This window comes from Callospermophilus lateralis, chromosome 8 (genome assembly GCF_048772815.1).
Source record: "Callospermophilus lateralis isolate mCalLat2 chromosome 8, mCalLat2.hap1, whole genome shotgun sequence".
Taxonomy (NCBI): Eukaryota; Metazoa; Chordata; class Mammalia; order Rodentia; family Sciuridae; genus Callospermophilus; species Callospermophilus lateralis.
Genome location: NC_135312.1, coordinates 1426743 through 1440130, shown reverse-complemented (window position 1 = coordinate 1440130; position 13388 = coordinate 1426743). Strand labels below are relative to the sequence as shown.

Genomic DNA, 13388 nt, shown 5'->3' with positions numbered 1-13388 from the left:
AGACTTGATTCTGAGCTTTCAGTTTTCCCACAAAGGTAGAAGGATCTAGCAATTTGTGGAGGGGGTGGTGCTGGAGACGGAACCCAGGACCTATGTGCATGCTAGGCAAGTGCCCTACCATGAAGGCACATCAGCTCTGTAAGGTAAATCTGACTGAGGCTCCCACTGCCTGCTGTCATAGAAGCCAGCCCCAGACCAGCTGTCACCAAGTAACACAAGGTAGACAAAAGGGATGAGGTGCCTCTTCTCAGGTGGCAAGTGCAAGGCTTCCCTGCCTAAAGCAGGGGAATTCATGAGGTAAGCTTTGGCCTCCCCAGCTCTGTATTTCTGGGCAGTAGCACAGGAGACCAAGTTCAGCTAGGGTTGGCTGCTTCCAATGAGCTGAGGACAGGGGACCCAGTCCAGCCAGGATAGAGTGCTCCTGTTGAACTGAGGGCAGCAAGGCAGCCAGATTGGTGGAGAGGGCATGGAGCAGAGGGACAGTATGAAGGGGAGCCTGGGCTGTCCCATGGTCCTTGGCTAAGGAATGGGTAACTCGTGCTCAGTGGGAGAACACCTGGACTTAACAAAGAGAACTGCCCTGACAGCTCTGGCCTGGCCAGGGTGGAGAATCTTCTTTCAAACATCATGTCCCAGGCATGCAGCTAGGACAGCAGAACCTATTTCCTGGGAACTAGGACAGCATCCGAGAGTAAAACCTTCTCTAGACAAATCCTGTTGTAGTTACCCACTGGTATATATCAGATTACCTCAAAAGTTAATGTTTCAACACTGTATAAAACATTGATTATCTCATACAGTTTCTTTGAATTTTGGAGTGGCTGAGCCAGATAGTTCTGGTTCAAGGTGTCCTAGGAAGTCACTGACAAAACATTGTCCACAGCTGCAGTCTTCTGAAGGAAGGTTCGGCTACAGGCTGCAGGACAGCTTCCTTGGTGGTGCTGCTGTTGGCAAGAGCTTGGGTTCCTCCCCACATGGGTCTCTCCACAGGTGTTTGAGTATCCTCATGACGTGCTACTTGGCTTCCTTCAGGGTAGTAATCCAAAAGCGAAGGAGACAGAAGCTTCAAGGTCTTAGTGGTCTAGCCTTGGAAACCCCATCGTCATTTCCACAAAATCCTACCGGTTACATACGGCAGTACTTCTCAGTGTGGGCACTAACACCTAGAGACAAGAATCCTGGCCCACCTGAACAAAGCCTGAAGTCAAGTCCTGACAAGATCCACAGAGGAGACATCTGAAGTTGACTCCCAAAGTTAAAGAAAGAGCTTGGAAAATATCTTGGACTTTCTGCAGCTATGAAGAGCTTAAAACCAGCCAGTCCCAGTTCAAGGTGACCCACTGCAGTCACTGAACTGGCTGCTAGGGGGAAAATTAGCTCTCTTCAGAGGAAGAAAACAGAATCTAAAGCCTCCATACCATTACCTCCACAACAATCAATACACAATAAAGGGCTGGGGATGTGGCTCAGTGGTAGCTCGCTCGCCTGGCATGCTTGCGGTCCGGGTTCGATCCTCAGCACCACATACAAACAAAGATGTTGTGTCCGCCGAGAACTAGAAAATAAATATTTAAAAAATTCTCTCTCTCTCACTCTGTCTTTAAAAAAAAAAAAAGAGCGCCAAGTCTTTGTGTCCAATCACATTTACCAATCAAAGTGGATCAAGAGGCATAGAGGTTTGGTCAGACCGTACTTTCTTTAAAAAAAAAAAATACACAATAAAAAGTCACTAGGCAGGGCTGGGGTTGTGGCTCAGTGGTAGAGTACTTTCCTTGCATGCGTGAGGCCCTGGGTTCCATCCTCAGCACCAGAAAAAAATAAATAAAAATAAGTAAATAAAAATATTGTGTCCATTCACAAAATATTGTGTACATCTGAAAAATAATATTTAAGGAAAAAAAGGTCATTAGGCAGCCAGGCATGGTGGCACATGCTTGTAAACCCAGCAATTTGGGAGGCTGAGGCAGAAGGATTACAAGTTCTAGCCAGCCTGGGCAACTTAGCCAGAATCTGTCTAAACAACCACCACTACCACCACCACTAGGTGGCACGCAAAGGACAGAGAAAATGGGACCATAATCAGAAAAAAGCAAATAATAGAATCCAGTTCTGAGCCTACTTGTTAGATTTGACAGATACAGACTTTAAAGCTGCTATTTTAAAACATTCAACAATCGAAGGAAAACATTGTCTAAAAAAGAAGAAAAAAGAATCTAAACAGAAAAATGGAACAAAATGAAAATTCTAGAAATGTAAAAAACATATAACTAAAAAGACAAAATCACTCATGGTCTTGACAGAGAATGGAAAATGACAGAAAAGTCAGTGACCCTAAAGACAGATCAGTAGTAAGTATCCAATTTGAAGAACAGAGAGCAAAATGTTGAAGAAAACAGTTTCAAGGACTTGAGCATATGTGCATTGGAGCCACAAAAAGAGAAAAAGTTACAAATTAAGTTAAAAATATTTTTAAAAATATATTTTTATTGTAGTTTGACACAATACCTTTATTTTATTCATTCACTTTTTTTATGTGGTGCTGAGGATCAAATCCAAGGTCTCCCACATGGGGGGCAAGCACTCTACCACTGAGCTACAACCCCAGCTTATTTGGCCAAAATTTTTCCAAAATTGTCAAAAACTTTTTATTTACTTATTTATTACTTGGGATTGAACCTGGAGGCACTTAACCACTGAGCCACATCCCCAGCCCCTTTTTTGTATTTTATTTGGAGATAGGGTCTTACTGAGTTGCTGAGGCTGGCTTTGAACTCGTGATTCTCCTGCCTCAGCCTCCCAAGCCACTGGAATTACAGTTGTGTGTGCCACCGCCCTGGTAAAAACATTCTTAAGAATGTTTACAAGGCTGGGGATGTAGCTCAAGCGGTAGCGCGCTCGCCTGGCATGTGTGCGGCCCGGGTTCGATCCTCAGCACCACATACAAACAAAGATGTTGTATCTGCAGAAAACTAAAAAATAAATATTAAAATTCTCTCTGTCTTAAAAAAAATGTTTACAATCTACAAAGCTTAAGGATCCCCAACAAACCTCAAGCACGATGTATAACTACTGGAATGCAAATCACACCTAGGCTCCTCCCCATTAAACCAGAGAAGGCAGTGGAAAGATGGCAGCCCCTCCACAATTGGCAGTCTTAACCAATTGCAATTAAAATATTTTACCTTTAGAAATTTTATCAAAAAGTAAATAGTCCAAAAATAATAAATCATGTGTGAATATTTCAAGAAAGAAAAGTAAATAGTCCACGTGACTGCCCTGTTTCACAAAGGTCCACACAGAGGACAGACCTTGAAATTTAAGCTTATTAGCTCAATGTTGACTATGTCTCTGATCAGGACCAACCATGAGTTGGTTGGTGAATAGGAACTGCCAAAAAGAGAGAAGGAAAGAAGCTATCTGTTATCCCAGCAAATGGGGAGGCTGAAGCAGGAGGATCACAAAGTTCAAGGCCAGTCTGGGCAACCTAGCAACACCTTGTCTCAAAATAAAATAACAAAGGGTTGGGGGTATAACTCAGTGGTAGAGCATTCCTAGGTTCAATTTCCCAGTAACACCATAAATTAATAATTGAATGAATAAATTCATGAATTCTGGGTTTGTAGCTCAACGGTAGAGCACTTACCTAGCATGTGTAAGGCCCTGGTTCAATCCTTAATATGGCTAAAAACAAAAACAAAAGAAAAACACTTTAGTCATTAAAGAAATACAAAATGAAACCACAATATGTCACTATCCTCCAGAATGATTTGAACCACAATCATCTCAGAACCAGTTGTGGGTGGGAATGTGGAATGACTGCATCACTCTTGCTCTGCCTGTGTCAGGGAACTGAGCAGCCCCTGTGGAAAACCATCTGTCAAAAGTAAAACTGAAGGGGCTGGGGTTATGGCTCAGTGGTAGAGCACTCATCTAGAATGTGCGAAGCCCTGGGTTCGATCTTCAGCACCACATAAAATAAATAAACAAGATTAAGGTATTGTGTCCAACTACTTCTAAAAAATAATTTTTTAATATTTTATTTTTTAGTTTTAGGTGGACACAATATCTTTTTTTTAAGAGAGAGAGAGAGAGAGAGAGAATTTTAATATATATTTTTTTTAGTTCTCGGCGGACACAACATCTTTCTTTGTATGTGGTGCTGAGGATCGAACCCGAGCCGCACGCATGCCAGGTGAGCACACTACCACTTGAGCCACATCTCCAGCCCTAAAAAAATAATAAAAACTTAAGCATGCTGTCTGCCCAGCAATCCTATTGCCCTAGAAGCCATGCATACTCAGCAGAAACTCAGTACAAGAATATTAATGTCAACTAGTTGGGTGGTGATGCACACCTGTAATTCCAGCAATCCAGGAGGCTGAGGCAGGAGGGTTGCAGGCTTTGGGCCAACAACTTAGCAAGACCCTGTCTCAAAATAAAATTTTAAAAAAGTTGGGATGTAGCTCAGTGGTAGAGTGCCCCTGGGTTCAATCCCCAGTACTGGAAAAAAAAAAAAGTACCATCAACTTTATTTATTATGACCAAAAATCAAGAGTCAATCAACCATTGTATTAGCAAACAAATTATGGTATATTCAATTCACACAATAGGATACTATAAAGCAATGAAAAATAACAAACTACCATTACTCATAAAGTTAATAAATTTGAGAGACATAAAAGTAAATTTTAAAAAGCCACCAGGCACAGTGGTGCATATCTGTAATCCCAGTGACATGAGAGACTGAAGCAGGAGGATCATGTGTTCAAAGCCAGGCTTAGCAACTAAACAAGGTCCTAAGCATATTAGTGAGACCCTGTGCCACAATAAGAAACAGGCTGGAGGGGCTGGGATGTGGCTCAAGCGGTAGCGCGCTCGCCTGGCATGCGTGCGGCCCGGGTTCGATCCTCAGCACCACGTACAAACAAAGACGTTGTGTCTGCCAATAACTAAAAAAAATAAATATTAAAAAAAAACTTTAAAAAAAAAAAAAAAAAGAAACAGGCTGGAGATGTGGCTCATTGGCTAAATGCCCATAGGATCCATACATTACTAATATAAAAAATAAATAAATAAATAACTCTACACTGATTCCATTTATATAAGGAAAAAAAATTAAAAAGCCAAAAATGATGTTTGCTGGTAGCAATAGTCAGAGTTTACTTTTGAGAGGATGTGAGGTCAGAGGGTGCTTGAGGCTTCTGGAGAGTGGCAGCCTTCTACCTGGATCCAAGCACAGATGGCCTGGGTATGTATATGATGGGAAAATGTTATATTTAGGACTTTGACATTTCATGTGTGTTACACTTTGAAAGTTTACAAAATAGACATTCACATTTGCTGTGATCCGGTGATCCAAATTCTAGGAATCTGTCCTTCAATTTGTTAGGGATAAGTCCAGCTCTTTGTGCAAAGACATTCCAGATAACTGGCTGAAATATGCTTTCACTCTTAGGTACGAGTGAGCCCAAGGCAGGAAGTCCAGGCTCCTTTCTTCTCACAATGGTATACATAGACAGAAAGAAGCAGAGACATCAAATGTATCACCCTCCCTTCAAAGACCTTTATCCCAAGTCCTGGATTTAATTTCAAAGGAGGCTGGTGAGAACAGTGTTTTAGCTGAGCTGTTTCCATCAATCCAGGATTGTGTTAGGTGAAAGGATAGGAGGTGTGTCTGTGAGAGGAAGCAGGCTGGACCTCCATCCCATGCACACCCTAACCTGGAGACACCGCTGTATGGAGGTCATTCCAATGGCACAAGAAGGGGCTGGAGATAGCTCTCTGCTTCCTTCAATTGCATGTACCTGGAGAAGGGCAACCTGGCTCTTCATCCTGCCTTAGGCTCTTCTCCTGGAGGGTTGGGGCTTCTAGTTGCAGCCTGCACCAGTCAGCTGCAGCCATCCACCACTCTGTGGTAAGTATCCCTTTCCTCAGCTCACTCACTTTGGTACCTGGCTCCAAATCCCCTTTCAGCCCACAGGCCAGTGATCATGCCACCTTTCACTGTGCCCTCTTGTCCTTCCCTTCCCAAGTTTAAGTCTCTCAGACAAGGCTTACAGCCTCTCTCTTGCATATACCCTTGATTCCACTGATCCTCTCTCCCTTTATCACACTTCCTGGGAAAACCCCACTAGGGAGCCAGGCATGGTGGTGCACACCTGTAATCCCAGTTACTCAGGAGGCTGAAGCAGGTCGATTCCACATTCAAGGTCAGCCTGGGCCACTCAGTGAGACCCTCAGCAATTTAGAGACCTTGCTCAAAACAAATAAGCTGAGTGGAGTGGTGCATGACTATAATTCCAGCGGCTCAAGTGGCTGTGGCAGGAGAATCACAAGTTCAAATCCAGCCTCTGCAACTTAACAAGGCTCTAAGCAACTTAGTGAGACCCTGTCTCAAAATAAAAATTAAAAAGAGCTGGGTGTGATGGTACATGCTTGTAATCCCAGCAGCTCAGGAGGCCAAGACAGGAGAATAGTGAGTTCAAAGCCAGCCTCAGCAGTGGTGAGACATTAGGCAACTCAGTAAGACCCTGTTCCTAAATAAAATAAATAAATAAATAAATAAGGCTGGGGATGTGGCTCCGTGGTTGAGTGCCCCTGAGTTCAATACCTGGTACCAAAAAAAAAAAAAAAAAAAAAAATTAAAAAGGCTGTATGTTGCTTAGTGGTTAAATGCTACTGGGTTCAATCCTGATACCAATAAAATAAAAATGACTGGGGGTATAGGTCAGTGTTAGAGAACCCCTGGGTTCACTCCTAGTACCACAAAGCAAACTCCATAGAGGCAAATCCAATTCTACCTGCCCTGAACCCAAGTGTAGGGACTGGAGATATGGTTCAGGAGTACAGTACTTGCCTGGAATGTGGAGCTCCAGCACCAAAAAACAAAAACAATTACAAAAACAAAACACAAAAGAAGCCAAGTGTGGCCTGAAGATAGCATACCCAGCCCTTCCCTGCCCTAAATCCCCCAGCCAAATGCTGAGCCCCTTCCCTAATGTCTTCCTAAGTGGGCCTGTGTTACCCTGGGCATCCCACCAGATTTCTCAGTGTAAACACTAAGTGAGGGTCATGGAATATTGGGAAGACACATACAGTGTGGGAGAGTCCTTGGTATCAAGTTAGGTGAGCTGGTGCTCAGCCTGTGATCCCAGCAACTCTGGAGGCTGAGGCAGGAGAACCGTCAAATTCCAGGTCAGTCTCAACAATTAATGAAGCCCTCAGGAACTTGGTGAGACCCAGTCTGAAAAAAAGGTTTGGGATGTAGCTCAATGGTAAAGCACCCCTGGGTTCAATTCTCAGCGCTCACACACAAACACAAAAAGTCCATGGTGCTAAAACAAATGACTGGGCAGGGTTCTGAGCTTGGACTGCCATGTCAGGGTCATCCTTCATGGGTGTTAAGAGTGTACAATGCAGCCAGGTGCAGTGGCACATGCCTGTAATCCTAAGGGTTTACAGGCTGAGGCAGGAGAATCATAGGCTCAAAGCCAGCCTCAGTAACTTAGCAAGGCCCTAAGCAATTCAGCAGGACCCTGACCCTAATAAAATACAAAAAGGGACTGGGGATGTGGCTCAGTGGTTAAGTGCCCCTGGGTTCAATACCTGTACCAAAAAAAAAAAACAAAACTTCTTTATATTTAAATTTTTTTCTCTTGTAGTCGTAGATGGATTGCATACTTTTTTACTTTTGTATGTGGTGCTAAGGATTGAACCCAGTGCCTCACACATGCTAGGCAAGTGCCCTGTCACTAAGCCACAGCCTCAGCCTGTTTATATTTTTATAAACTGAAATGGCTACACTTAGTATGACCATCCTCAAAGTGCCCTGAAATAAATAGTACCATCTCCTCCCTGGGGAGATGGGACCTCCAGGCCCTGGCAGGCCCATCTCTTAAAGTTCTGGTTTGGGGAAAAGGACTAGGCTGGCTACTTTTTCCCAGTGAGCTGTACTGGGAGAGGTGGGTGAAGGGGAGGGAGCCTCGAATAACATCTCAAAGACTAGGAAGCTGGCAGAGTGCAGAGAGGGAGGGACCATGCCCTAAGTTTATACACCTGAACAAGGAGAGGGCAGGGGCTGGGGCTGGGGCTGGGGCTCAAGCGATAGCGTGCTCACCTGGCATGTGCTGGGTTGGATCCTCAGCACCACATAAAAATAAAATAAAGGGGCTGGGGATGTGGCTCAAGCGGTAGCGCGATCGCCTGGCATGCATCGTCTGGCATGCGTGCGGCCCGGGTTCCATCCTCAGCACCACATACAAACAAAGATGTTGTGTCCGCCGAAATCTAAAAAATAAATATTAAAATTCTCCAAAAAAATAAAAAATAAAATAAAGATGCTGTGTTCCCCTAAAACCAAAAAATAAATATTAAAAATTCTCTCTTTAAAAAAAAAAAAAAAGATGGAGAGGGCAGGGAAAGGGTGGGTAAGGCCTTCTGCAGGGAGCCTGAGAGCAAAGGCTGGGAAGTGGTCAGAGTGAGGGAAATCCCAAGGAAGCGCCTGGTGTCCCTGGAATGGGGTGTAGGCCTGATAGAAGGGGCCTGCTGGGGAGTGCCAAAGTGGCCAAGGCCTACATCCCGCGGGTCCCCACCTTTTCTCAGCCTGCTTCACTCCATCCACCCCCAACTTAAGGACAGGAGGGGACGGTGGGGCTGAGGTCACTCTCTTCTGGAGCTGGAGGCCGGCTGCAGGCTAGGCGGGAGGAAGCTTTTGCCAGCCCGCGCGCGCTTGAGCGGTGGTCAGCGGTGCTGGTACCGGGCGTGGGGGCCCCGAGCTGCTCTGGGTGGGATACTGGAAGGCCTAGCCAGGCGCTTGGCTTTTCCCTTGCGGACAGGGAGGTGTGACCGGTAGGGAACCTGGCGCTGCCGCCACCCCTCGGAGGCCCCGGCCCGCGGGGCAGGAGTGACCGTGTTAGGTGCGCTTCCCGCGGAGAGGACGCCCATCGCTGTCCTCCTCGGCGGCGCCCCAGGCACCCAGCAGCGCGGGGTGTGGGGAGAGCAGCCGGCCTCACGCACGGCGCCGGCCGCCGGCTGAGGGCGGCCTGGGCGCTCCACAGAAAAGGGTGGGCTCAGTCCCGCTCCCTGCCCCTGGAGGGCTTACGGCGCTAGCGAGCGCTGCGCCAGCGTCCCAAAAGCCGTACGCGACTTAACAGTGCCGAGCTGGCTGGCAACTAAAATACCGGCTTGCTTGCGGATGCCGCCGCAAAAGAGCCACTGCGCGTGCGCAGACTGCTCGCCGGGGAGTCCCGCGGGACCACGAGAACCAGAATGCCCTGTGCCCGCGGCGCGCGGTGCTTGCCGGGATCTACAGTCCGAAGGTGGGATGGGCGGGCCGCCGAGGTGCACGCCGGGGCCGGTAGTCAGCGGCTCAGGGCCGCCTCTCACCTGGACGGCGTCCGGCGTCCGGCGTCTGCGGGGCCTATGGGAGCGACGGCCAGTCGCCCCGCCCCGTCCGCCCGACGTCTGTGCCGGGACATGGCGGCTGCCGGTGCTGGGTCCTTGAGTTGAGCGCCCGCTGACAGCTGCCAACTGCCCCTGTCGGCTGTCCGTGCGGGCCGGGCCCAGGCGCTGCCGGGACGGTGAGGAGCCGCGGCCGCCGAGGAGGAGGAAGTGGCTGCCGCAGGAGGCCGTCTCGGCCGGCACATGGCGTCCATCTTGCTGAGAAGCTGTCGCGGCCGGGGCCCAGCTCGCCTCCCGCCGCCCCGCGCCGCCGCCCCGCGGGGTAAGCATCCGGGCCGGGCCGAGGCGCGGGATCTCGGGGGCTCTGCTTGGGTCCGGGTGCCGCGTGCGCGGGGCTGACCGCGCGGGCGCCTCCCCGCCGCGTGCGGCCCGCGGGGCGCCCGGTGGCGTTCTGACCTTAGTCGCCCGGGTCGCTCCAGGTCACTGTCCCTGAGGGGGCGTGGAAAAGTGTCCGTGCCCCCTCCGCGGGGAAGTGTGGCGTCCACTCTCGAGGACCTGCGTGCCCTGTGGCCACGCTCTGGTCGCGGAGTCAGCAGCCCGCAGGCCCGGGCACCACCCGCCCGCCCGCCATTGCCCGGGTGGGGCGCGGGCTGTCTGCGGGCGGCGGCCCGTGCTCCCGCTCTTCAGCGGCCTTCGGCGTTTGTGTCCCGTTTGTAAAGTTGCCATAAAGGTAAAAGTCACCCAGTGAGGGTGAGACACCCGGGAAAATGCAGTTCTGGACGCTTTATGGATTACAAGTGCACCAGAACAGGCACGGTTCTTGTCATTTTTAGCAAAGAGGGCGGGTGGGGAGGACCGCAGGAGCTGCCCAGTTCCCGCCGCCTCTGCTGTCAGAGTTGTCTGTACCTGTTGATGTGTTCAGGATGCTGATGAAGTACTTCTGCCTCTTCGCATTTCTATAGCATGTTTATGGCTTAAAAATTAGATGATTTCTTTCTTTTTTTTTTTTCTTTTTCGTTTTGTTGTGCTTTTATTCCAGAACAGAATGTTTTTGTTTTGGAATAAATATATAGTTATTGTTCTTTATTTATTAAGAACATGTTCTTTAGTGTTGTACACTGCATTGCAGGCAGATGATTCCCTGCAGAACCAATAAGGGAATTCAGAGCCAATGGGACTCAGGGCTGGGCTGTGGGAAACCTGTTCCTGAATGCCCTGAAGTGACATTCCCCTGGAAGTAGTACAGGCCATTATTAAGATCCCTGGTTAGTGTGGTTCACTGTCACAACTAATGAGCTAAGGCCAATACTATATTAAGATTATTTTTATTCTTTTCCATGCTTTATTTAGCACATACTTTTATGTACTTTTTCTTTATTCTGTACATATTTTATCCTGATATTCTCTCTGCTCCTGGACCCATTCAGGACACATTCATTTAGTCAGGGCTCTTTAGATTGTGACACTTTCTTAGGCATCCCTTGTTTTCCATGACCTTGATAGGTGTTTTTTTTTTTTGTTTTGTTTTGTTTTTTAAGTTGTAGATGGACACAGTACCTTTATTTTGATTACTTATTTTTATGTGGTGCTGAGGGTCGAACTCAGGGCCTCATATGTGCTAGGCAAGTGCTCCACCACTGAGCCACAACCCCAGCCCGTCTTGATAGTTTTGAGGAGTACTGGTTAGATATATTGTAGAATGCTTCTCTCATCAATTTTTTAAAAATGTTTTTCCCATACTTAAACTCAGGATAATGGGTTTGAAGGAGTAAGGCACAGAGATGAAGTGGTTCTCATCACATCCTATCTAGCCTCTGTACTGTCAAGATGATTTAACATTGTTCATTATCACTGTTGATATTGACCTTCATCCCCAGGCCAAGGTGAGCTTGTCTGGTACTCTCCTTCCCCTTTCCATACTTTCTTTAGGAGAAAGTTGCTGTGTTTGAAGTCCATCTGAAGGATTAGTGGGAGAGAAGTATCTAGCCCCAAGGCCCCACAGTGCTGTTTTTTAAACCCAGGAGGACCATGGAGGAGCAGGCTGAGGGGTCAGGAGGAGTTCTTGGTGCTCTTCAAAGTGCAGGTCCCAGGAGGCCCTGGGAAACCTCTGAAGAGGAGGAGGTCAGGATCCTGACATGGGAGCTTATTCTTCTGGAGGCCAGGAGAATAAGTGTGGTATAGTAAAAATGTATATTTGGTGTCTGTGCCTGATCTTGGTTCCTGAACTCCTAAAGCTCTTGGAGTGACAGGATTTTCTGGGTGTGACTGTAGTGGCTTTGTTATTCACAAGTCCCTTCTTGGATCAAAGTATAAAGTGCAGGTGGGGCTGGCCAGGCTGAGATTGGAGGGTTGGAATTTTAGCCTCAATCTCCAGGGAAGGGAAGGATATGGAGATTGGGTTTGTAGTGTAGTCCAGTTGTGCCTGTTTAATGAGGCTGTGAAGGAGCCTGATGTGCTTAGGACCCTCTATGCCTCTTCCTCTAGCCGCTCATTTGTGATGCACTGTGACAGTGACCGAAGCACTTAGCTGGGTTCTGTGTAAATTACCGAAACTGAGGGGGCTGTGGGACCCACATTTGTAGTGGGCAAAAGTGTAGGCAGCCTGGACCCCCTTGCTGAGGGACATGGGCTCCTGAGCCCTGGCATCCTGGGTGACCTTTCCCCCAGGGGTTTCTGTGGAGAGTTAGAATAGCCCTCAAAGCGGGTTTGGGTAGGGCAGGGGAAGTGGGACTAGAACTGTTAAAGCAGCATTGGCTAGGCTATCGGCTTGGGGCTAGGTGGGTGGGGAATTCTGAGCCAAATCCTGGTGGGACGGGAGTGGCCAGGCAGGGAGGAAGTGCAGCACCTTAACAGAGGAAGGGGCTGTGAAGATGTGCTCATGACCCTGTACTTTTACATTTAACTTGTAGGGCTTGATGCATTTAAGAATGTAGCTAATATCTTTTACATTATGAATTGTGCTGACTAAACACTTGTGAGCCCAGCTCCAACTTACTAGGCAAGTACTCTACCATTGAACAACATCTCCAGCTCCCAACTTACTAACCAGACTGTCCCCAGTCTGGTTAAGGTCCTAAATGTGACATTTGGTGGTATTAGATACCCTTCCCATAGAAGCATGAGTTTTGCCTCCTGGTAATGACATAAAATGACAAGTGGATGTCCTTACTGCCACTCCCACTGCCTGGAGGATTGGGCCAGATGGCATTTCACACTGCCACCCTTCAGTCCTATTGGCTTCTTGCCTGCCTAGCCTCTGCACAGGCTGAGCTGGCCCTTCTGGGGTTGTTGCCCCTGGATCTACTGCACCCACAACTGTCTTGTCCCCTGCATGCAGTTTGATGGCACCACCCTCATGGTGCTGTGAGTGACCTCTGACATGCTTATGGGAACTAGAGTGAGGTAGGGAAAGCATCAGAACATGACTGAACCCTAAAAACGACCTGTATGCTCGCTCATCACAGCTGTTATCCAAGAAACGGCTTCCTTTTGGTGTTGGTTTTTCCTATAATCTTCAGCCCTTGTCACCCTGGGGTTGTTGCTTGATCTGTAGGGCTGCCTGTGCATTGGGGGTCATGTACACCTTGGCCCCTGACCATCAAAGCCAGCCAAGGTTAGCAGGGAGGAGTTCCCAACAGATGGGAACTATAGGTCCTAAGCCAAGGACCCAGTGGCCTTTCTCTAGGGCTTGGCCTGCTTGGCTTTCTCCTCAGGGCTGCCCTAAGACCCTGTTTCCTAACTGGAGAGACTTTTCACTTAGCTATGCTCGGAAGCCAGGCTTCCAGAAACTTAATGGGTTTCTACTCTCAGACTTTCACAGATTCCTGGTTGGGACCTGTTCACTTACTTCTTCCTTGTTTTTGTCATAGGTAGTCTGGGGCACCGGCATCGTGCTTGTCTCAGTTGTGCCAGCACCGTGGGGCTGATAAGCCGCCTGTAAGTACACTCATCACTTTGTACCTGTCTGCTTGAGAATGCTGAGTGTGGTG

General features: G+C 48.0%; 1 protein-coding gene and 1 long non-coding RNA gene across 3 annotated transcripts in view; one reads left to right on the top strand and one right to left on the bottom strand.

Annotated features, from left to right (window-relative positions):
- Nucleotides 1–757: 757 nt before the first annotated feature.
- Nucleotides 758–9766, bottom strand: LOC143405605 (uncharacterized). 2 transcript variants are annotated; one of them, XR_013092124.1, is made up of 5 exons: nt 9385–9766; nt 8117–8286; nt 7096–7243; nt 3644–3681; nt 758–1555 (listed from the first exon to the last, which is right to left on the bottom strand). It is a non-coding gene; the product is annotated as an uncharacterized LOC143405605 (long non-coding RNA). The 2 variants fall into 2 exon arrangements; XR_013092123.1 differs by lacking the exon at nt 9385–9766 and having other exon boundaries at nt 8117–8942.
- Nucleotides 9431–13388, top strand: part of Letm1 (leucine zipper and EF-hand containing transmembrane protein 1) — a 39983-nt gene continuing 36025 nt past the window's right edge. The window contains exons 1-2 of the mRNA XM_076863955.1: nt 9431–9721; nt 13269–13335. Coding sequence (XP_076720070.1) covers nt 9643–9721; nt 13269–13335 — 146 coding nt within the window. The 5' untranslated portion in view covers nt 9431–9642. The remainder of the gene's footprint in view (nt 9722–13268; nt 13336–13388) is intronic.